Genomic DNA, 26,010 nt, shown 5'->3' with positions numbered 1-26,010 from the left:
CCACTCCCAAAGACCTGTGGAGGGCAAGCTGCACACAAACAGAATCTACATAATAAATTCCATTACTTATTATTTTTCTTGAAGTTTTACAGAAGTCACTCTAGGACTTGCAATTTTGAATTTTACTTTAATCATGGTGAACAAATGAGCTACGAGTAGTCTCCTTAGAGGGAAAAAAATAAAATCAGCAAAAAGCAGTAAAAAAAAAAAGGGGGGGAGTATGAATAAATAGATTCTTTTTGAGCTTGCATGTAATTACCATTAATACAAAGGCAAAAGGAAAATAAGTCCCTGAGAGCTCAGTTTCCAAATCCAATTCATTATTGATTAGGGATGTGTGGGTTAGGAAAAACTCGTCTATCATCATTCCTCAAGTCTCTTGTTTCAGACAAACAAAAACACATGATACTTAAAATGTACACAGATGTTGTCATATATATTGGCCTCTGGGATTAAGGATAATTTTGGGTAACTTTAAAAGAGGCACTAGTCATCCCACATTCCCAGTGAAGAAATCACGAGACTCTAGCATATTTTTAAGCTTTGAATGACTTCACTAAACTCTCATTTCAGATGTTGGAACAAACTGAACAGTGCAAGTTCTGCAGTGGCTTTACCTACTATGTGTTGTACATTTTTTGCTGTCTGCCCAGATGTAATATAAAAAGAGCTGACTTTCTCTGATGAATCACCCTCTAAATTAATGTTGAAATGGAACAATGGAGACAAAAAAAAAACCCTAGCAGATTTTCTGTATTTTTGTTTCAGGTGATTCCACTCTCCAAAGAGAGGCCGTCAGTTTCTCGTTATATTCAGCATTTGGTCATACCAGAAAACTTTAAGCCTGCAAAAATAATGAGCCTGAAAAAGTCCCCTGATTATCTACAACAGCATAATGGAAAGTTACGGTTAAGTATAGTTGAAGAAGACAAGGATATCCATTTTGAGATTGACAGCTCAACAGGGGACTTATTTCTTTCCAGGGAGCTTGACTATGAAATGGCCTCTCACTATCTTCTTAGACTGACTACAAAAGATAACAGCCAAAATCCTGCACTGAATAGCACCATCTTCCTTAGTATTGATGTGGAAGACCAGAATGATCATTCCCCTTCTTTCCAGGATGATTTCATAGTGATCAGCATAGAGGAGAATGTTTCTTTAGGTACCTTGGTCTACACATTCAATGCCAAAGATGGAGATGGCAGTTTTCTAAACAGCAAAGTACAGTATTTCATTGAAACTAACAGCCCTGGTGAAAATCCTTTTCTTATCCACCCCTCCTATGGCACATTAGTCACTGCATCCCCATTGGATAGGGAGACCATTCAGTCCTTTATCTTGACAGTGACGGCATCAGATCAGGCTGTGAATGTAACAGACCGGAGACTGAGAACCATGACAGCCAAGGTGGTCATTTTAGATGTCAATGACCACAGTCCTAGCTTTGTGTCCTCTGATATTACCTATATCTCAGAAGATGAAGAAATAGGCTCCCTGGTTCATCACATTGTTGCTAAGGACCCAGATGAAGGAAGGAATGCAAGAATCACATATCACATTCTCTCAGGAAATGAAAACAAAACCTTCATGTTGGATGAGATATCAGGTAGGGTGGAATATGATGACTTTAATTTTAACCTACATTTAACCAGGTAAATTCATACTTTTAAACTTCTTTCATGTATTCTTTTGAAATTACAGTTATGAAGATGTGAGAGCTACAATTTGAAAATTTAAATGATTATCATTTGTATTTCTTTCTCCTTACTGTTTCCTCCTTACTCCTTTCAGCAAACACAAATTGACAAAAATGATAGCTTTTGTAGAAAAGCGCTACCAAATCAATAGACTGGCTGACATATGGGAGACATAGATACAGACACACAGAGACACAGGGAGACAGAAAGAGAAGAGGAGAAAGAAATAAGAGGAGAGAGAGATGTTCCAGCAAAAGGTGTCATGGATCTTTGACTGTGGTGATGCTTTTTCAATTGCTTAGGCATTTTTCTGGTACATAAAATGATAATTGCCAAGTACATTCATGTGTGAAAGGTTTATCTCTCTCTCAAGGTTCATATTTCTCATAAGCAGACTTAGCAGAAGGGTTTTCAATGGTTCCAGGCTATAAAGTGGGAAAAGTATTCAAGAGGAATAATTATTCAAAGGTAGGTTTTTAGAACCCTAAACCAGAAAACCTCCTCCTCAATTATTTGGAATAAAACTTCATAGGAGGTTGAATTGTTTATGGAAGAAAATACCACCCCAAAGGAACATTTGATCCTGGGAATCTGGGTGCAGTTGTCCAGTAGAAATCTTTATCACACTTTCAGCATATGGGTAGTTAGAAAACAAGAGTGGGCTAGAAGCTCAACCATGTTTTATTCATGAAGTTTATTGTCTTCCTCATAAAGTCTTTGCTTTTTACTGTCAGTAAAAGAGGCAGTTAACAGATAGGCAGTACAAAGGGAACATAATTCTGTAATGCAACGCTGAGAATTTCAGAAGACCAGAGCCAGACTCACATTCTCAATAACCAGCTTATTTAGGCAGGATATAAATTTAACCTGTAGTAATCGTGAGTACCATTTGAGATACTGATTTAGACTTCTATTACCCTGGAGGTCTTTGAAGAATGTAAGCTAGATGTCTTGGGTGGTTTAATTATAGCCCTGTCTATGGGTAGGGAGAGAGATGAACTGGGGATTCTTTACCTGGAGCTAACCCCCAAGGAGTCCATGAATCAATTTTAGGGGGTTGGTGAACTTGGACAGGAAAAATGATGTATCTTTATTTTCATTAATCTCTAAATGATGCTTAGCAATTTTTTTCAATTATTGAATTAAAAAAAAGTTTTTTTCTGAGACGGACTTTACTAGTAAGACTGATAAAAAGGTGCCCATCATACACACACACACACACACACACACACACACACACACACACACACACACACACACAAACAAACAAACGATTGAGAACCTCTGAATTAGATGAATTCTTGAAGGTGCATGTTTTCCTTTAATTTTATGTTGGACTAGATCTTCATATCATATCTATGCTTCAGTCATGAACATTTATCAAAATTTCAAATTAGTTTGGGTTCCCCTCACTACTCCTTCACAATTGCAGAGCCTGAATGAATTTTCATCAAAATGTCCCAGTGAGATAGATGAATTGTGAAAACTTCCTGCCCCTTTGGGAATATTGATGACAATTTTATCATTAAAATTTTTCCACCTAGGCTTGTTAACAACGATTTGTCCTTTGGACTATGAAACCCAAACCTTTCATATACTGACCCTCCTGTCACTGGATGATGGCCTGCCGGCACTCTCCACAACACAGACCTTGACCATTTATGTCCTTGACATAAACGATGAAGCACCAGAATTTAAGCAACATCTCTATGAAGCTACAGTTGCTGAAAACCAACGACCGGGGCAGTATGTTACCAAGGTGGAAGCTGTGGACAGAGATTCAGGTAATTTCATTCCCTTTACTTGTTTGGCGTAAATTATGGAGCCACACATTGTTTCTAGAGAAAAATAGTTTAACTGTCTGGGAATGGCTTTCTGAAAGACACTGTTCATTCATTCTCTGGAGAGCCAAAATATAGCTTATATACAAAATGCAGACTCAGAAAATGATACTTGGCTTAAATTGAAAGTTAAACATGGGCCAGGAAACAGAATCACTTGACTCTAGCTGTTCTGGTTTTCTTTTACCATTCAATTAAAAAAAAACATTTTTTATTAAATTCCTAGGGTAAACAAAGCACTTGCATGATTAAGGTGATACAAAAACAAAAATGGTCACAATTCCTACTTTCAAGAACCTTATAGTCTGGAAGAATATGTTCCCAGACAAACCTAATACAACATGGAGTATAATGTGAACAAAATGAAAATAATAACAAATCCAGACAAAGTGCTTCTGGCAAATTTAAGTAAGCAGAGAACACTTTCATATGGAGATAGGCTTCTCAGAGGAAGTGGCACCCAACTAAGGTTTAGAGGAAGATTTTGTTTTCTTGAAATAGGAAGAAATGAGAGGAGGGAGAACATTCTAATTCAAGCAGATACATTTGTTATTGGTCATTCATTTTCAGTGGTGTCTGACTCTTTGTGATTCCTTATTGAGGTTTTCTTGGCAAAGATGCTGGAGTGATTTTTCATTTCCTCTTCCAGTTCATTTTACAGATGAGGAGACTGAGGCAAATGGGGTTAAGGTACTTTCCCAGGGTCACACAACTAGTAAGTGTCAGAAGGTGGATTTGAACACAGGTCTTCCTGACTCCAGGCTTTGCGCTCTACTCACTGCTTCTTGCTGTGCGTATGAAAGGAGGTTAGAAAGCATAAGTCTCAAAATACCTAATCGTCCACTGGTATAAAAGTTAGTGGACATTCTTCTTTACCTTTTCCTATGGAGATGTATCATAAGACACCATTTCTTTTGTCTGATTATTTTATTGCAGTACTTAGCTTAATGTTTTGCACATGCTAGGAACTTTTATATTTGTTGATTAAATTTTGATAAGCACCGTGGGAAGTATAGACAATCTATTTCTTCTTTCCTTTTAGAATTTAACAGTTAAAGAAACAATCTCAGAAGACAAAGAGGGTTCTATTCTTTTAGCTCTTATATGCTACACCCAGGAAAATGCTTTCATATCAATAGACACTCAAAATGGAAAGGAATTGGAATCGCTTTTTTTTCCCCAAAATACTTACCAATAAAATGGCTCTCATCTTTCATGAATTAGAGTTCTGTAAAAGTTTATATTATTTGAAATATAGCTACAACCTATATGCTATAATAGTAATCAAAATAAATAATAGAATATGCAGCTTTTGTCATTAATTGGATATGCGTCATTTGTGAATGTCAGTAAAAAATGGCAACAGCCACACCAGTCTCTTTCTTTCCAATTGTTATATATAATAAAATACATTGCACACCTATATAACATAATGCCCTATTATTGCAAGGTAAAATAACACTGGAAATATTTCTGCTGTACTCAAAATGTTAGTTCAATTTCTGAATTCATGACATATGTTTAAAATCTCCTAGGTGCTTCTGCTACATCATTTTGATATTCTGGACAAATAGATAAAGTTTTTTTGCCCTTTAATTCTTTGCTACTCTATTTGACTTCTTTTCATGTTTCTAGTGAATGTGGTAAACAAAGTTGAAATGTGGAGCTTGTAGGAAGTAATTTCAATACTATGCATAAATGTGGGATAGATTCTATATTGAAATTGTATTGAATTCTTACAACTTTGCAGATAGTTAAAGTCAGAATCACTTATAAATATTTTTACAATGGTGATTAAAACTAATGTTTTTCAGGTGCACTTCTCATTTTTGACCAGAGTGGGGCAGCATGATCAAAGAGTTTTTCTTGCTTCAGTCATCAAGATCTAAGAGCTATTGCATTGCTATGATAACCCTTCATTGCCTTACCATACTACTTAGATGAAGGGTAACACAGAAACTCCTAAATATTAGCATTTTGCAAGGTGAACTCTATACAGCAAGTCATGTAAAATTCATGTAGAATTGCATTCTAACATGCAAAAATAAAACACCATGAATTGCCCATTTTTATACAAACATTTCATGACTCCATCCTTATCTTCATTTAAACTAAGTCTAATGGTTAGCAAACAGTTGTCTATATAAAATTCCTCTGCTGGGTGGAGTCATAATTATATAAAATAATGGTGATTTTGTTCAATTTTCCCTTCACTTTATGGCTCTGGAATTGCCTTGTCTTCCTTCTCCTCCTTTTCTTCTTCCCTTTCCCTCCCTGTATTTTTCCTCCTCCTCTCCTCCTTCTTCTCCCTCGTCCTCTTTTTCCTTCTCCTTTTACTTCCCTTCCTTTTTGATCCTCCTCCTCACTTTGAAAAAAAATCAAAATGTATTTATAGTATTGAACAATATCATGTTTTTTTTTTTAATAGAATATTTCAGAAGTATTTTTTTGTGCCCACAATTCATAGAATTGAAGCAATGAAGGTTTTTGGTGTGTAGCTCACAACTCTTTCAACAGAAGTTTCTTCTCGAATTAAAAAAATGAAACATCAGTAGGTTGTAACTGAAGACATCAAGGCCAAAATTGCAATCTATGAAAATATCCTTTATAGCCTTATAGTTACCTAAGGGAAGAATTCCCAACAAATAGGGATAGAAGAAATCTATGCACCATTTAGGTGCTAAACCAGTGTTAAATTGAAATGACACTTTGAAGGTGTCTTTGAATGCCATTCAGGTGTACTGAAGTAGATAATGGAAGCTTTATTCTCAGTTTAGGTAGGGTAAGATTTCTGGAGCCAAGTTCTCTTCCTTGACCAGGATCTGTGTCTGATCCCAGTAAAAAATCCCTGAAGAATGTATCAGGGAAAAAAAAGGCAATATTGCTTTAAAAATAAAAACCCTTAATGGTGATTCCACTAAGAAACTTAGCAAGGGGAGGAAATGGTTTCCAAAAGCCTTATTTTTTCCCATTAGTTTTTTGGTGGTTCTAAGTCAAGTCGAGCTTTGACTCAGAGTCTAAGAGTCTTCATGCAGTGTCCATAAACATATCTGGAAAGTGCCCTCTAAGCATAAGAGCAATGCGCTAAGGCATGCAAGAGATTTTCCTTGCCGTTTATATCATCTGAGTCTCACTCATACCAGCCCTGTGAAGCAGCTAGGATTATACTATGGTCCACTGTGGCACAGAGAGCTTATCGTTTCAGTGAATATCTGCTTTGTTATATAGCATCTCTGTCATGCCTCTGTGGACTCAGGGGCCATTTCTTAAGCAGATCAGATGCTAATCTGTGTTACTAGATCAGTTGTATCAAAACCCCTTTTTTTTTTTTTTTTTTTTTTTTTTTTTGTTACTGAGGCAAAGATTTCTAGGTATTATAGGCTGATTGGAAGTGGTGTAGGTAGATCTCTTCACTCAGCCAATCTTATATTTCTTAGTCTCAGACAAACTTACACAGTGCTCTGTGAATCCAAGCCATGCCTACTGCCATGAATAAAAGCAGATATTATAACACTGCCCATAGGTCAGGTACCATAAAGGAATCCTAGATGGATATGAATTGAGAAGGGGGAAAGGTCAAGTTTGGCAAAATGAAGTACCACTTCTTCTCAAGAAATGTGAAAGAGAACCACTATTTAAGGAGTGGAACTTACATCACTATTGTCAGGGAAGCATTCTATGGAGAGCAAGGAAAAGAGATATTTGAATGGGTTTCAAGAAGGGAAGATAGGAGGGGAAAGAGCTAAAAGGTAACTGATAAAGCCAAATATTTAGAATAGTTTATGAAAATATAAAAAATCAAATAATAGCTTATTTAGACATACATACTAGAAATCTGGGGCAGTTAGGTGGTGCAGTGGATAGAGCACCAGTGCAGAAGTCAGGAGGACCTGAGTTCAAATGTCGCCTCAGACACTTGACACTCACTTGCTGTGTGACCTTGTGCAAGTCACTTCACCCCAGTTGCCTCATCCTGGGTCATCTTCAGATGGCTCTGGAGGAAAAGTGAGGCTGGTGATCTGCACAGCCCTCACTCAAAACAAAGTCAAGTGTAAGTCATGTCATCATTTTTGATGGAATGGTCTTCTTTGGCAACAAAAGACGAACACACACCCTAGCAATCTGGAATATATTTAGTAAATCAAAGTAACCCAGGGACAAGATTGATATGTAAGGGAGAATAGAAACTGGGATGGGTAGAATGAGAAATACCACCTTCTTGATCATGCAGAGATAATGTTCAAAATTAGTTTATCAAAACCTTGGCAATTTGACAGAAGATATTTATGGAGAATGAGAAAGTCCTTTTTGAAGGGGAAATGTAAAAGTTGTTATGATAGACTTCTATTAAAAACCTGTTAGTGTATCTCTTTTGCCTACCACATAAAGGTAAGATTCCTTTTATTCCTGGTATTTAAGCCCCCTCCTGCTGCCTCCATCGTCTGGTGCCATCATTGATCTCTAGCCTTATTATTCTTTATTACACTCATACTGGTCTCCTAGTCTCTGTACATGCATTGCATTTTCTTGTTCCTGTGTCTTTATTCACATTAGGATCAGAGAGTCATAAATTTAGATCTGGAAGGAACCTTAGAGGTAATTAGGTCCAAACTCCTTATTTTATAGATGAGAAAACTAAGGACTAAAGAGGTAGTGACTTGACCAAGGTGACCCACGTAGTAAGTAAAAGGAAAAAGAAACAGGATTTGACCCTGAGTCCTAACTCTAAGTATAGCTAGGTGGCACACTGGATAAAGTGCCAGACCTGGAGTCAGGAAGATTCATCTTCCCCAATTCAAATCAGACATGTACTAGGTGTGTAACCCTGGCAACTCACTTAACCTTCTTTGCTTCAGTTTCCTCATCTATAAAATGAGTTGGAGGAGGAAATGGCAAACCACTACAGTATCTTTGCTAAGAAAACCCCAAATGGGATCATGAAGAGTGAGACACAACTGAAAATGACTGAACAACAAAAAGATATGCAATAAGTTTGGTCTAGATTTAATGATGAGAGATGTTAAATTTCATTGAAGAAATTGTATGACACTCTCATTGACCCCCAAGTTTCTCCTTGAAACTAAAACTCACTGTTTGAAAACTAGTATTTTTCTGATGAATATCATGTTGTTGAATATAATAGTTTCTGAAGAATCAATTATAAGTCACCTGAAGGGCAAAGAAGCAATGTATAATGGTTATAAGTAGGAAACAGGGTATTGAAAATGACAAATTGTGTGCAAGTAGTAGCATAAAAGTTGTTAATGTGATGGATAACCAAAAATGGAGATGGAAGGTAATAAGAGTAAATTATATGAGTTGCACTGGTGCTGATTAAATATTAAGAGGCCTAAAATCAGGCTGTGGTGTCACATGCCTGTGATCCCTCCTACCATGAAGGCTGAGGAAAATGGATCTCTTGAGTGCAAGAATTCTGAGCTGCAGTGAGCTCTAAGCCAATTAGGTGTCCACACTAAATTGATTACCAATATGGTGAGCCCTAGAGGTTAGGGAACCAGTGTGTGTGTTAGTCCTTCGTTGCCAAAGAAGACCATGCCATCAGAGAAATGATGATACGACTTGTACTTGACTTTGTTTTGAGTGAGGGCTGTGCAGATCACCAGCCTCACTTTTCCTCCAGAGCCATCTGAATCCATTGACCAGATAATCATCAGGATGACTGAAGATGACCCAGGATGAGGCAACTAGGGTGAAGTGACTTGCCCAAGGTCACACAGCTAGTGAGTGTCAAGTGTCTGAGGTAAGATTTGAACTCAGGTCCTCCTGACTTCTGCACTGGTGTTCTATCCACTACACCACCTAGCTGCCTAGGGAACCACCAAGCTGCCTAAGGAAGGGTAAACTGGCCCAGGTAAGAAAGAGAGCAGCTCAGTGTTCTTGTGCTCTGTTCAGTAGTGGGAGTGGGTCTTTGAGTGGCCGCTGTGACCCCAGCCCAGAAAAGATAGAATGATTCAGGGGAGGGAGGGAGAGTGCTCTGAAGGAGGGATGGGGATAGGTAGACAAAAAGACACCCCTCGAAGAAGAATCATTATAGGTGCAGACTGGGTTGACTCCCTATGGCAGATTTATAAGAATTCATGGATGAGAGTCTCACAGAATGAGCAGATTTGGAGGGCTAGTAATCTGCACCACTAGAGGGAGTACCCAGATTATGAGATAGCAAATCCACTAAAAATAGAAGAAAAACACCAGTGTTTCGAATAAAGAAAATCAAAGAGCAATCAAGGAGAGAAGTATGTTCAGTCAAGGGCGAGGAAGTAAGGGTAGAAAATAGCGTGCCCTCTTAGGGCCAGCTTTTCTAAGTGACAACTCTGAGGTATTTGTGGAGAAAGAAGAAACAAGGGTTGTTACTACAGCCCTAAGAGGCTTTTTGTTTGATTTTTTTTTTAAAGGCAGCTTAAGATCCCACCTAATGAAAAACCACAAGTAGTGGAGTAGTCTTTTTAGAATAAGAATACTTCACATTCATATATCACTTTAAAATGTGCAAAGCGCTGCTTGAAGAGCCAGGAAAAGTCAGAGAAGCAAGAGCATGGGCCAATGCCAGGGTACCAATTTGAAGCAGGAAGAAACAAAGGATTTAGCAGCAAACCATGTGGCTCAAGAATTATGATCAAACCATGAAAAAGGGAATGGCCTCAGGCTGATGGCCACACTGCAGAGTTCTACAAGTCTGCTGAGACCTACCCCAGCCAATCTTGGGCTGCATTTTCTATGGCATAGGAGAGGAAGAATAAGGTTTGAAGAAGCAAAAAAAGAGAACAAGAAAGGTTATTAGAGACTAGAAGTTGCTAATGTCAAATATCAATGACAAAAATTTGCATGAGTTCTGCTTCAAAGCCTGGTGAAAAGAGTAAAAGATAAGAGTCTAGTCCACACAAATGTGTGCTATTAAAGTGTAGAAAACAGTTGAATCTTTGTGAAGTTAGTGGATGGTTCAACTCTGGGATTACACAGACTTCTGGGTTTTTTCAGGTAAGAATTGGTCCTCATTTGGCTTGAGTTCCCATTCAAGATCAGCAGATGACTTTGAAAATCAGGATGTATCTTTGCTAAGAGACCAGCCAAGGGACATGCATTATAAAAGCAAAATATTTAATTGGGATTAAAACAGATAGCAAATGAATAGAGAAACAATCTCATATACATTTCATGGATGAGGGATTACAAGTACAATTGAATACTAATGTCCATTAATCTTCTTTATATTGAGAATCTGCTCCCAGTTGGCTCTGTGAGGTGGGATGGATGCTCCTCTATTATTTGACCTGGTTTCTGCTTTCCTTTTTCCTCCTTAAAATGACTTTTCATACAAACACATTGCATTATAGACAAAGAAATTGAAAGACTTGGTTCACCTCATGGCAAATCAATTTCCCAACTGATCATCTAATGCTTGTTCCCCAATAGAATGGTACACAGCTTGCTCTTGGCCAAGCCCTATTACATTTGTTTCACTTAAGATGATTCATGGAATATACCAAAATATCATTGTCCTTGAGCTATAAGGGACTTTCGAAGTTATCTAATTCAACTCTCTCTTTTTATATGTGAGGGAACAAAGACCCTCGGAGGCTAATTGATTTGCCCAAAGATACACAAGAAATAAGCACCAAAGGCAGGATTTTAACCCAGATTCTTTCACTGCAGAACCAATGTACTGAGGTAGTAAGGACAGTTAATAACAAGTTTGATCAAATTAATCTATTGGTTGTACAAATTATGACTGTTTCTCCAAGATCATATAAAAATATGACTTTCCATAAAATTGCTGGAATGCAACATTTTTATACATGCATTGACATGGAAGAAGGAATAATGAATCAAAATGATAGGAGGGTGAGGCTGTTGATGACACTCAGTACCAGTGACAATTCTAGATATTTGCATTGGGAAGGAAGGAATAATTTGAAGAAACAAGGGAATAAAAATAAAGAGCAAAAAAAAAAAGAAAGGGAACATGTGAGGTATTTTGGAAGTTAGAAATTTAATCCCACACTGATCAAATCATTTCTAGTGCCAGGTTCCCAGGCACTAATTACACAGGGCTCCCACTAACAGGATGTGTGGTCCTTCTAATGGCTACTATTTTTATGGTCCTAGGAAAAAGCAGTGGGAGCTTAGAAGACAACTCTGGCCCCTCAAAGGAGGGTGAGAGAGGACTGGTCTATGAAGAACATGTGCTATCTTCTCCTTTTAAAAGGAGAAGATAGCAGTGAAGGGGTGGGAATGGGAGAAAGGCCATTAGGGCTTCAAATTCTATTTGATAACGTGCCTTCACAACAGAAAAGAGATTTTTTTTTTAACATGGTAGAGTTAATGATAAAAACAAACAAACAAAAAACACCAAGTGAGCCTAAAAAGACTAGCTAGGAAACTTAAAAAAAAAAGACCTTTGCTAAAACGGAATAACAATGTTCAGTTGAAAAGTCCTCATCAAGGGAGTTGTTTACAGATTTCTTAAATTGGATTTCTTCATCAATTCAGATCACAGTCAATTGATCAATTGATTAAGCACCAACTATAATTCAGGTATTGTTCTAGGTACTAAGATAAAAAAATGAATAAAACTGTCCCTGACTTCAGTAACCTGACATTCTAGAGGGAGAAGCAAAATGTTCAAATTTAAGCTTCTAAAAGAATATATACAACAGGAACACAAGGTTGAGGAGTAAGAACACTAAGAGCGTTGGGATCAGGAAAGACTTTGTGTACAGGATTCCTAGGGGAGTAGAGGTTGGTGCATTCCGAGCATGGGAGATAGCTGATATGTAGGTATGAGTACAGGTAATAGAGCGTCTTTGGTGGGGCAGGGGTGGGGAGGGAACAGCGACAAGACCTGGTGTGGTGCCTGAAGAGGAATAATGTGTAAGAATTCTGGAAAAAATAAGAAAGCTAAAATTGTGAAGATCTTTAAATGTCATACAGAGAATTTTATATTTGATTATAGAGATAATAATATAGAGATAATTCCTGGAGTTTGCAGAGTAGGCCAATGACATGGTCAGACTTGCACTTTAGGGAAATTATGTTGGTAGTTGTTTGAAGGATGAATCAAAGTGAGGAGAGGTTCAAGGCAAGGAGACTAGCTAGTTGCAATATTCCAAGCTCCAAGTAATAAGGGCCTGAGCAAAAGTGATGATTTTGTTAGAGTACTGGATGGGATATGTCCAAAAGGGATTATAGAGATAGAAATGACAAGACTTGGCAACTAACTGGATATGTGGAGCAAATGAAAGTAAGAGGTAAGTGTAACACCAAAGCAGCAATCCTGAGTAACTAGAATGATAATGTTGCCCTAGACAGTAATGGGTAAGTTTGGAAGAGGGTTAGGTTTGAGGTAGGTGGATGGGTGGGAAAGAGAATGAGTTCAGTTTTTTATATGTTGAGTTTGAGACGTTCAGAGGAATTTGGCAATACCAGCCTTCAGGATGAAAATGGATAGGTAGACAGATAGATAGGTAGAGATCAATAGTTAGATAAATGATGTATGCATAGATGGAAGTGGGAAACATTTACATTAGGAATGATAATTGGACCTATGGGAACTGAATAGATCACCCAAGTAAAACAATGTGGAGGAAAATAGCATAGGATAGAGTATTGGGGTACATCCATACATTATTAGATATGACGAGGATGATGAACCAGTCAAGGAGACTAAGAAGTGGCATTCAGACAAGCAGGAGGACAAAGAGAAAAATGTCACAAAAACATAGAGAGAATAGATTAATGAGGAGAGAGGATGGTTGATAGATATATTTTATGGCTTTGTAATGTGTGTATGGTTTGAGAAAAGAGAAGGGTAACTGACTTGGAAATCCTGAAAGAGGAGAGGTCACAAGTGTTGATGAGAATGTGAAATTTGTTCTTTCTTATGTATTTTTTAAGTTAACATCTTAGAAATTATTTTCTGTCCCTTGCTATTTACAAAAGGCTCTTCTAGGGTAAACACATTATAGTAAAGTGGAGATAAAAACAGAATAGGAAAGAATGAGTATCTGAGTCTATTAAAAACTGCTATGCATATAATGCCAGACTTGGTTTATATTAGTTTGGCTGAATTTGTTAGTTCTGATGAGCTGTTTTTTCCTCTTTTTTTGATTCTGTGTTGTAGGGGATTACTCTAGGGTGTGTGAGTGTGTGTGTAGAGGTATAGTGAGAAATTAAGGTGATATAAACACAAAAGACAGTATCTGCAATGGTGAAGAATTTCTTATACTAATGAATTAACAAGTCTTGAACTCTCACACTGCCTTTTCTTTCCCCTCCACCCCCAAAAGCGCTAATAATGTCAAATGGTGAAATGGAAAACATTTTTTCCCTTAGGAACTCTAGTTGTACCTTATATATGGTTAAATTATTTCTTGAAAATTTCAAGGAAATGAACAAGAGTCTTGGAGTCAGAAGAAACCTATGTTTAAGCCTCAGCTTTGTCAGTAACAATGAAATTGTGCATTCATCACAGTCTCTTTCAGCTCTGGTTTGTCCAGAGTATCTGCCTTGCAGAATTCTTGTGGGGAATAAGTGGGGTCATTTATGTGAAGCATTTTGTAAAGCATGATGTGCTATCTCAGCGTCAGCTCCCAATACTACTCCTGTTATTGCCAGCAGCAGCACCAGTATAAGAGATGGAAGATGTTACCAGAATTTGTACCACTGATCTCACTTTGTACATCCATGCTATATTTCTTTTGAGATAATCAGAGTACTTTGTGATACCCCAAGGTTATTGTTTGTCTTTCATTTCTGAATATGACCAATGACATCAATGGGTGATGTCTTGATTTGTGTGTATGAATTGGATTCAAGTAAAGCAGATTTGCATAGTCGTCAGCTTTGGTTCTGTCTTCCAGAGTCATCAAAGTCCAGTGACAGAACAAAAGCCAACACAACTGGTGATATCCTATGGTAAAGTGGTCTCAGAGTCAGAAAATCCAGTTTGAGTATATTCTCCTCCACCTAATTATGTATGTTGAGCAAGTCATTCAATTGAGCCTTATTTTTCTCATCTTTAAAATGGGAATAATGAAACCAATAATTCGCATATGATTGTAGGGCAGAGCAAAGTGCATCTCACCAAATCTGCATTTTAAGAAGGGTTCCCAGATCAGCCATCTCCTTATTTCCTGCCCAGCTGAATTGCTTTGGACCTCTCCATCATGAATTGGGTACACGCCATCACATGGGGTATGCCCTCCACTCCCTTTCTTTTCAGCTTCCTTTAGGGTTTTGTCTTCTCCCATTAATTTGAAAAATTGTTGAGGATAAACATTGTTTTTCATTTTTATATGTGTATTCCCAGTGCCTAGCACAGCTAGTAAGTGCTTAATAAATGCTTTTGACTGACTGACATTTCCTTCTAATTACCCATGGGATTACCTTTAGCCTCTCTGTAGCTTAGTGATTTCGTCTACAAAATAAGGGGCTTAGATGAAGCCCAAGGACCCTTTCAGTTCTATGCCTATGATCCTAAGTGACTTATTCAGGGAAATATAATTAAGTAAATATCAGAATGAGACTTGAACACAGGTCTTCTGACTCTAAAGAAACAGCTCCTTCTCTTCTACATTACACTGCTTCTTATTATTTTTATGTTGCTTACTTCTCATGCTTTTTTTGAAAATCAAATGAGATATGCAACTTTAACACAAATTGTTTTAGGAATGTAATCCACTATTATTACTTATTTTATTATTCATCAAGTCTCTCTAAGATATAACAGCACCTATTATATTATGTATATGTGTATATGCGTATATAGATATATACATATATCTATGTGTCTGTGTGTATATGATTTCTGTGTTTTCTTTAAAATCTGAACCTATGAAATAAAAAAAACCCTAGGAATAGAACTCATACTTTCTAACTCCAAGACACTTGTTCTATATGTTTGACTATAGTGGGTTCAAGCTTTATTTTAGAATGTGATATATTGAATAAAGATGATTTACTGCAGATGAGGTGGAGGTTTGCAATTAAAATTTTATTGGGAAGGTCCACCCTTTCCCCTCCCCCCAAGTTCTTCCAGCCTTTGATTAAGGTCTAACATCAGTTCCAGGTGCATGGCATGAGTTTTGGGTCACACTTAAAGGCTGATTGTTTGTTAAGAGGGGAACACAGAAAAGTGACTGAATGGAACGTGTGCGAGCTGCAAATAAAACTCATGCTATGGTATGAGATGAATGCCTACTACCCTTTGTGTATAATGTAGGATTAAATTCATTAAAGTTAATGGTGTGAATGATCTTACTCTATAACCAGTGATGGAAATGACGTTATACTCCTCTCAGGGGAGTACTGAAACCACCAAAAAATATGGGAAAAATTATTTAGGATCAGTAATGGGTAAGACTGTGGAACCAGATTTCTTACCCTACACAAGATAAGCATATTGTGTGTATGGGCACTTGTGAGCACACACACACACACACACACACACACAGTGCCATGTGTGAACCTCCTGATTCTTAAGAGGACACAGGGTGCCATTATTGGGTATATGCACCCAAGTTCAGGAACAGCATGGAGAATCATGGCTCCCCCAGCAAGGTTCCTATTGTCTCATTAAATCACAATCAGGGGTGTTCCATGGAGTAATTAAGAATACACTGTAGAGTGCAAACTCATAAGACATTTTTTATGAGAGGGAAAAAATCTTAAACATTCACTGCGGGGAAATCTCAAGAGGCTTTTGAAAAGCCAATCATTTCATCCCATGAGGTTTTTCCTTTGGCAAGATACACACTAGCAAATTTCTCACCTTATTTAAAAGTTGCCTAAAATTATTGTTTGTTTTTTCTTCAGCACCTATCTTCTAGTAAATAATCTTGGGAAAAAGGATGGGAAAATAAACTAATGAATTCCAAAGATATAACGTATATGCTTTTCTCCCTTCTTTTTCTTCCTGAAACCAACCAAACAAAATTATTTCTTAAGGGATCAACTCCCAACTGCAATTTGAAATCATACCAACCGCCATATCTGGGCTTTTCAAGATCAATTCCAACACTGGAGAGGTAGTAACAGCAGCTGCACTTGACAGAGAGACTCAGGAGATCTTCACCCTCAGAGGTAATGTGTCCAAATTCTTGCAATATACAGTTAGGCATGGGTGTTTAATTCAATAGTTTTGTTTTTTGCCCCATACTCCCACCTTATTGTGTATGTCACCTTATTTCTTCTCAAGACAGTTGTTGAATGACTCAGTATATCTATCATGCCCTTTGGTTCACCATCAGGTGTTGTAACAAGGACAATCAAGTTTAGACAGTTTTATCAGTAAAATCTGATAAGGGTTGCCTAGTTTCTCATTTCTCTTTTCTCTAATAATTTGCTAAGGGAACAGGGTAGGTCTCAGTTAAAACCTGCAGCTTGCTAATGCGAAACTTCCTTTTCTCTGTCTCCTGCCAGTGCTGGTGAAAGACCAGGGAGTCCCTTCATTGTCAAGTGCTGTGACTATTCTCTGCAGTGTGAAAGATGAAAATGACCATGCTCCCAAGTTTATTATCCTCAACCCTGAAATCCAGGTTCCAGAGAACCAAGAGCCCGAGATCATCTACACCGTTTTAGCTATGGACATGGATATTGGCAACAATGGAGCTGTGCGGTATCACATAATTGGTAAGTGGTAGACTTCTACAGAATATTGTTCAAGATGAGTTTAGTCCTGCAGACCTATCATGATGCTCTATGGAGTCTGTGGGATAATGTCCGTATAAACTTGTCACAACATGGTCACCATCACATTCCAGTTTTAGTTGTTTTGATTTTAGCATTTTTCTCCCTTCCAACTTTGAAATTGGTCTCCAAGTTTTCCAGGACTTTTAACTAGTCTGCCTTCAAAAAAATTACTGATGGGATAATTATTTTCCAGTTTTTTCCCCTGTGTTCCCTTGTTCTGTTATTTTGAGTGACTAGGGTTTCATTGGTTCAGATTTTCCTCATGGAGGAACTCAGAAGGTATGGATTCCTAGCATTGGCAAGCAATGTGCTACACGGGTTTTCTGCACAGACTTGCACAACCATTACCCACCTGCTATAGCTGTAAGGAATTGTTACTTGTAAAATAATTTAACCCTTGGGAAGGAAGAGAATAACATTTATGAATCACCTACTCTGTGCCAGCCATTTTGCTAAGCGTTTTTTATAATTACTATCCCATTTGATTGAAAGAACAGAAGTCCAGAGAAGTTGTGACTTACCCAGTCATACTTAATAGCTATTAAGTGTTTGAAACCATAATTGAACTCAGATCCCCTTGATTCCAGGCCCAGTGCACTATTCATTGTGCCACCTTTGGGACTAAGATAAGGGTCTTTTATTGAATTAATCTGGAGTTAGCTTCAGTTAGTGAGTGGGTTTCTGAATGCAGTTTCTTTTCATTGTAGCTCTCATTCTCAGTTATCCAGCAAAACATGTGGGGTAAAGAGCTATCATTTAGCATCTAGAAAACGCTATTTGTAGTAGACAAAGATCCCCTTTTGGGTAGGACAAAAGTCTTATAAGGGCATAATAATGACATAATCTAAAGTTGGGTTTGAGAATAACTAGTGGGAGAGGAAACTATAATTGATAATTACCTGCCTTCTAGAAATTCTGTGACCAAGCCAAGTTTTTACATAATAAAAACCACCCACTTTCCTTAAAAAAAATTTAGTCTCCAACTAATAAATATTCATAGACTTATGTAGATTTTCATTCAATATTAGAGACATCAGATACCTTAGAGATAATGTAGTTTAGGCACCTTATTTTCCAGCTGAAACACTTGAGATCCAGAGAAGCTCATATAGCTGGTTGGGGATAGAGCTGGGAGTTCTGCCCTCTTGTATTTGAATATTCTTCCTTTTGGTTCTTTTTAATTACAGCATTTGCTGATAGCTCCAAGTTCCAATTGTCTACTTTATTATTTTGTTCCACAGTCACCCTAGTAATATGCCAAGACAATCTAATCTCCACAGCTCTAATGGAATATTGATATTTGTTATGTCCTTGGTATGGTAGAAGAATTGGTGAATTTGGAATTAAAAAAGGTCCTGAGCTCAAATTCTAGCTCAGCCACTTACTAACTGGTGTGACTGGGCAAGTCAATTAACATCCTCATCTGTGAAGTGAAGGGGCTGGTTACTTTACTATCTACTCTAATTTTATGACCTCTTTTGTGACATCCTGCATCTTACTTTGGTCAGGAAGTATCTTATTTCTCTCAGCGATGTACTAGTTAAGGGTACCAGTTAGGGGAGATGGTCTTGAGAAATATTTCCCTTCTATCTACCTTATAAAATTCTTGTCATTCATATTTTGAAAGACTTTTAAACAACAAATGCATTTTTTGTCAGTCAACAACTATTGACTTAGTGTTTATTATGTACCAGACACTACTTTAAGAGCTGGGGATGCAAAGATCAGCCAAAAAAAAATAATCCTTGCTTTTTTATAGTATTTCATTATTTCTAATTAAATGTAAAGATACATTTCAATATTCATTAAAAATTTTTAGTTCCAAATTTTCTCCCTCCTTCTCTCACCCCACAAGATGGTAAGCAATCTGAAAAAGAAGAAACACACCAAAAGAAAAAAATTGCAAAAAATAAAGAGAGTGAAAGTGCTGTGCTTGGATCTGCATTCTGACTCAGGAGGTTAATAGCATTTTCCCTCATGAGATCTATGCAATTGTCTTAAATCATTGCATTGCTGTGAATAGCTAAGTCATTCATCATACAAATGTTGCTGTTATTATGTACAATGTTCTCCTGGTTCTGCTCACTTCATTTTGCATCAGTTCATGTTAAGTCTTTCCAGGTTTTTCTGAAATCCACCTGCTTGTCATTTCCTGTTGCACAATAAAACAGATACAACTGTCAACTTGCCCATTGACCTAGATTTCTTAAACTTTTTTCTAGTAATCTGAACATTAAGGATTTCCACTGGATCCTCAACTAACCTAGAAATTAGCTGATTGCTCCTATGTTTGAAATAAGGTGTTTCCTCCCCATATATTCCCTTAGTTCTTCCCTACCCATCTACTACTGTTCTAGTTAGTGCCACTCCAACACACTATCTCCACTATGTCTCTTGAATTTGTGTTCTATGCCCTATGACTTGACAGTTCTTCCCAGCCTCCACCATGCCAAAATGTGTACAGCAGGCCAATTAACACTCTTTTTGTAATTAATAGGCAAGTTTATTTTTTGCACTTACCTAATGATTTAGAAACAAAACATTTCCTATAATTGTTAAAATAATGATTCTCTAATTTGAGGTGTATGCTATCCCTGTTTTTCATTGCTCAGATTCTCATTTTAAAAGGAAAAAAAGTGGACTGAAGCACTAGATTATGACATTTAAAATTAATTAAATGAGAATAATTTCATAAGCAAGTGAATTATTAATAACTACTTTTTATTTTGATCAGCATACTAGGAAAGCCATTTTTCCTTGGGATATATGTCATTTGGTAGACCTTCACCTTTGCATTCCTTTTGTTTTTATAGGAGGAGATACTGAGCAGCATTTCACCATTAATGAAACTTCAGGAGAGCTCTCAACAACTTGTAGCCTAGACAGGGAGCACATCAGCAATTTCACCCTCATTATTGAATGTTATGACCTGGGTAGCCCAAGGAGAAGTTCCATAACTGAGTTAAAGGTGACCATCTTGGATGATAATGACCACAGCCCTACCTTCCCTACATCCCAGTACCAAGTCTCTGTGAAAGAAGACCTTGAAGTGGGATCAGTGATCCTAGAGCTCTCTGCAGTGGATGAAGACAATGGCCTAAATGGGCAGGTTGAGTACTTCCTAACCAATGATGCTCTGGGTATCTTCATCATTGACAGAATGGCAGGCACATTGAAACTTGCCCAAGGCCTCGACCGGGAGACAAGATCCCAGTATACGTTTAGGGTGGTGGCCAGTGACTGTAGTATCCAGAATCCAAGGAGAACCACAGTTGATGTGACAGTGAATGTAGATGATGTCAATGACAACAGCCCTGTCTTTGGACAGAACCCTTTGGATATTTTTGTCTCTTCACAAATGTCTGTGAACCAGACCGTTGCCACGCTGGTCAGCTATGACTCAGACTTGGGGATCAATGGAGCTGTGGTTTTTCGTTTTGTTGAGACTCAGTCTTTGTTTCATGTTGATGAACACTCAGGAGAGGTTCGACTTCAAAAACAATTGTCCTCAGAACACTTCCCTGTTTGGCTGCAGGTGAAAGCTGTGGATCAGGGGATCCCTACCAGGACAACCACTGGTCTTTTGGTCATCCACATGCAGGAAAAAGATACAAGATTTTCCTTTAGTCAGCAATTATATACATCAACTATAACTGAGAACAGTGAAACTGGTGAGCATTTGGTCCTGTAGTTTTTATGTGCTCTGCATTTATTGAAAAGCTATTTAAATTCATTTGTTGCACCAATCTTATGGGTTTATTGATAAGTTCTTACTTTCATTTATCCTGGGGCTTGATCCATAAGTTTATATCTAGCAAAGCATGAACCAAAATGTCAGCCATTTAATACATACATATATATATATATATGTATGTATATAGAAAAAGAAACCTAGTTTGAAGTAAATTAAAAATAGAAATATAAAATGTTGAGTTAGCTATAGAAGTTTACACAAATCTAGGGCACCTTTAACTTCCAACTATGACTCTCAGAACATGAAACACAGGAGTCAGCATATCCCTCGAAGTACTGGCACTAACAATTTTTTTCTCCACAAAAATGCTGTAAATACATTGCCCTGCTTTAAGACTGCCATGTTGATAGACAGCCTTCCTCAGAGTCAGAAAAGATGTGAGTTTTAGTATATGTTATGACGCATACTGGCATGTGACCCTGGGTAAGTGGCTTAATTTTTTAGTTCCCCCCCTCCCCAAGCTACTGTAAGACTTTGAAGTTGCTAAACAATTGGAGATCATTATTGGTTAAAAAAGGGTACTTCCTCCCCAGGAGTTCCTGCACTAATGAAATACATATCTGAACCCCAGCCACTATCCCCCACCCTGCCACTTCAGAATGAACAAAACTCTACTATCATGTCTTCATATTAAAGATGAGACTAGACTTTTTCAGCAAGCTTTCCTGACTGGCTATATTCAGCTCCATAGCTTTCATTGTTTAGGGTGATCTTGTGCTCTAAAAGCTAGTACAATGCCTTTCACATAAATGTTCATTGAGTTGAATTGAATATGCCTGTAAAACCCAATTTTGAGTTTTCATGTCCCAATTTTTCTTGTTTTTGCCTGATATTTTCCCTGCGGTCCTCTCTGTCTCCTGGTAACATGATTTTTCTAAATGGCATATTACCCAGAGCTATCCACAAAGTTAGAGAGAACATTCTTGCTTTTGTACTGGTATTTATATTTTGATTAAACTTAAGCAACTATAAATTTCTGGCTAGTAGTTCACTGTGTGCCTGGATATCATTGAAGGCTGATACTTTTCAGGGCTCATGATCCAAGTACTAAGCACAGATAGACTGTGACTGTAAGTACTCTTAGTAACATTGATGTTTCTGCCTGTTCTGTCCTTATGAATCTGCATGATATATCAGGAAAATATGAAATTAAATAATTTATAGCTTTTTTTCACTAAAGATTTTCTCTTTACTTATTAGTGTATGGAGCAAGCAATCTACAGGCTTTTATTATTAAGTGCTATGTGCCAGGCACTGTTAAGGGCTACTCATACAAAGAAACAAGGTGTGTCTATATAGCCTATCCCGTAGAGCTGCAGATGCTTATACAAGAAATCTCGCTGGGGAGTTGGTGGTGGCAGCTTTATGAGGATTTGGATGATGGTACAAGATCTTGTCACTCCACAAAATTTGGGGCACCAAGAGACTTGTCCAGAGTCCCACAGCCAGCATGTAGCAGAAGTAAGACTGGAAGCCAGCTCTTCTTCCTGGTTTTAACTCATCCAGGAGTTCAGTTCCTACCTTAATATTATTGATAATGTTTCTTTCATCCTTCTAATCTTTATATATGATGGGGTTCAAGTAGAAATTGTCCTCAGACAAATTAATATTCTATTCCTGTGCCTTTATGTTTCATATTTGATATGCTATTGCTCAAGTAGATGATAATTGATTTTTGTAATTGAACGGTTGGGATACAAGCTCCTCATCTGTAGATACACTGAAAGCATTTTTCTCATCTTTTTTGGTGAGGTTCAGATAGACATAGTATGAGAACAAGTGACTATCTTAATATTCTTTTAAGTTGAATGTTCTACAGACTTTTGTGCAGGTAGATACAATAACTGGCTTTTTTGTAACTGAGTAAGAAGACTGAGAAGGCAGCTAGGTGGTGTGGTAGATAGAGCACTGGGCCTGAAGTCAGAAAGACTCATTTTCCTAAGTTCAACTCAGGCCTCACTTAACTGTGTTTGCCTCAGTTCCTCATCTGTAAAATGAGCTGAAGAAGGAAATGGCAAAGCATTCTAGTGTCTTTGCTGAGAAAACTCCAAATGGAGTCATGAAGAATCAGACATAACTGAAACAACTAAATTAGAAAAAGAACATCGGAATATAAAGCCATTTTTTTATTGATTCACTGAAACCATCTTTCTGACAATTCTAGTGGCAGAAAGGATGATATGTTCCCACATGGCTTAATTTCTTCTGCCAGGTGTCTGTCCTTTGAAATCTTTTCATCTCATGTAGTCTGGGGATTATGAGTATTCAGTATGTGATATCTATTAAGAATATTTTTAAATTTTTATGTTAGTGTCATATCGGGAAGATATAATGTGTGTCTAACGCTATTCCATTTCCAATACAGTTTATTTGCTGAATTATCGATGATATTTTAGGGCTTGCATGTAGTATGGAGATTTGTTGCCAGTTTATTAAGGGCAATTGGCTTCTGGTGGGTAATCCTAGTCAATTTATCATGTCCTAAAAATTATCCTGTGCAGTCTACATTTTTGCATCCTGAAAAGGATCCATTGAATAGCTTCTCAACCACGTTGGTGCATAATCTATGTTGATCAATATTCTATCCCACCTGAGCTCCTTAAGGATATAACCTTTCTATAATTTCTGGTGGCAAGGAGTTCATCCCCCTCCATCCCTCCAGACAAATCAGAATAATAGACATTTCTATTGCTTTAATAGTATATACTGGTTGAGTTAATGTAAGTTTGTGTCATGTTCCGCTCTTGAATTTTTGTCCATTCATGGTCTCTCTATGGAAGCTGTGGCTGTTCCTTCATTGGTAGTCTCTTTTGTTGCATTTGTTCATCATCCTCTAAAAGGACCATGACATCAAGATGATGACATGACTTGCAGTTGACTTTGATTTGAGTGACAGAGGGCTGTGCAAGGTCACCAGCCTCACTTTGTCCTCCATGGTCATTTGGGTCCAGTGGCCTGATGTTCATCAGGACGACTGGAGATGGCCCAGGATACAATGTGGGACCTTCACTATTTTAGGCTAAGGTCTTATCAGACTCTCACTTTAAGTGAGATGCATCCATTCAATGAATAGGCCTCTTTAGGCAGTTACTCAAGGGATAGCCCCTTTTAAGAAAAGAAACAACAACAAAAACAAACAAACAAAAAATTGAACTGGGAAGGAAAGACCCTCAGGGTTCCTGGGTAGTCTTTAAGCAGAGATTGAATGGCTGCTCATTTGGGTATATTGTAGTGGAAGTTCTTTTTCAAGTGTAATTGGGTATAATGGTTGCTGAAGTGCCTTCTGACTCCAATTCTATGATAAATAAGTTCTGATAAATATGTTACTATACAGCATTATTCTTTCCATATATAATATAATATATATACACATATGCATATATAGCATGTACAATATAGTATTAAACATATATACATATATACTTATATATGTTTTATATATGGTATATTAAGTATGTCTGTCTCTCACCTATATATGACAAGTTAGAGCCTCTAACAGTAGACCTTTACATGAGTATATTACTGTCATATTTTATTTCAACTGATTTTCTATCATTCAGGCAATATCACAACCAGTCTGTGTTCTCCCTGCTCTCCCCCCTAGCCATCCTCTTCTAGCCATCACAGTTGGGATTAATCAGTACAGTTAAGAGCAATTTGATTACAGATTAAATGTTAAGGATAGAAGACAGTTAAGACCAAATTACCTTCTTGCCTTTAGAGGTGGTCTCTTCAGTCTGAGATTAAGACAGGAAAGTTGATGGTTAATTGGAACAAAAGCTCTTGCTGTTGCTATCTGCTGCTGTTGACCTTGACCCCTGGTGAAAACTGATCTCGTCGGTCCACTTACTTTCAGAATTTCTTTATTCCATTCAATTTGATATTTCTCTTTTTTTCTGAAAGAATAAAACACTTCCCAAATCCTTTTTATTAAATTTTACACGTAAGGAAACTTTGAAATAGTTCTGGAAGTGATACAAGCATATGGCATCCATAAATGTGGATATAGGTATATATTACAAGGCATATGAAGAAGGGGCTGGAATGTCTCCTTGAAGCATAAATATGACATATGCAAAGGGCATTAAAGTCTAAGTTGAGAGGTAAAAGTCAGCTAAAAGCTGCAAAATATAGAGGAAAGAGAAAAATGAGAAATGAAGAAAAGTGATAGTTAAGAAGGCTATTGAATTTGATGGGATATAACTAACCTGTATCTGGGTTGACAGTATTTCCTAGAACCCAGTGAAAGAGGGAGTGGTAAGCTTCATAAAATATTGACTGACATTGCAAACTGGCCAAAGCTGTGGTTGGCACATGAAACCAGAGCTGGCTGCCAGATCTTATCATGTAATTTTTATCAGACTTTTTTTCCTCATCAAAATTTTTTTTTAGTTCCAAAAAGCTGGAGAACCGTTGATCATTTCTGTATATAGCATTGACCTTCAGTATACGCCAGAACTTTTTAGCACTAGCATGATAGATCTCAAAAACACTTGTTTTAAAATGTTGGCTGCCATTTGAAAAAAAAGCATTATCCTGACTAGGGGTCTCAGTTTATTGGGGGTCACTCAAAATTCATATCATACTTTCAAATCACTTTGGAACAATTATATCCCAGCTGACTTTCTGGATTATCATGATTTCCCACAATTCTTTTCTCTTATTTGGGCTGTTTTTGACATGCACCTTTAAAAAAATTTTTAAAAAGCATAAAATGTACAAATCTCCTAGTTCATATCCATGATGATCTATATCTATATCCATAATCATTGAGAGTGGATATATCACATTTGGTCTTAATACTTTAGGATTCAATGTGTTTTAAGTTAAGAAATATATTCAAGAAGATAAAATTGTGAAAAGAACTGGACCCAACTAAATTCAATGGAAGGAAATATGTGCTGAAGTTGCCTCAATTTGAAAGATTCTTGGGGATCTGTTGTTTTGGGGGGTAGAGGGCAGGCAGAAGTTGGTCTTGACCTGTGATTTCATGCGTATAGACAACTCA

General features: G+C 37.4%; 1 protein-coding gene across 1 annotated transcript in view; it reads left to right on the top strand.

Moving 5' to 3' along the window:
• Nucleotides 1-26,010, top strand: part of DCHS2 (dachsous cadherin-related 2) — a 335,304-nt gene that overhangs the window by 258,132 nt on the left and 51,162 nt on the right. The window contains exons 9-13 of the mRNA XM_072621307.1: nucleotides 769-1,609; nucleotides 3,245-3,484; nucleotides 16,505-16,639; nucleotides 16,979-17,188; nucleotides 20,062-20,919. Of these exons, the coding sequence (XP_072477408.1) occupies nucleotides 769-1,609; nucleotides 3,245-3,484; nucleotides 16,505-16,639; nucleotides 16,979-17,188; nucleotides 20,062-20,919 (2,284 nt within the window). The remainder of the gene's footprint in view (nucleotides 1-768; nucleotides 1,610-3,244; nucleotides 3,485-16,504; nucleotides 16,640-16,978; nucleotides 17,189-20,061; nucleotides 20,920-26,010) is intronic.

This window comes from Notamacropus eugenii, chromosome 6 (assembly GCF_028372415.1).
Source record: "Notamacropus eugenii isolate mMacEug1 chromosome 6, mMacEug1.pri_v2, whole genome shotgun sequence".
In the NCBI taxonomy this organism is placed as follows: domain Eukaryota; kingdom Metazoa; phylum Chordata; class Mammalia; order Diprotodontia; family Macropodidae; genus Notamacropus; species Notamacropus eugenii.
This window is presented reverse-complemented; position numbering and strand designations above follow the sequence as displayed.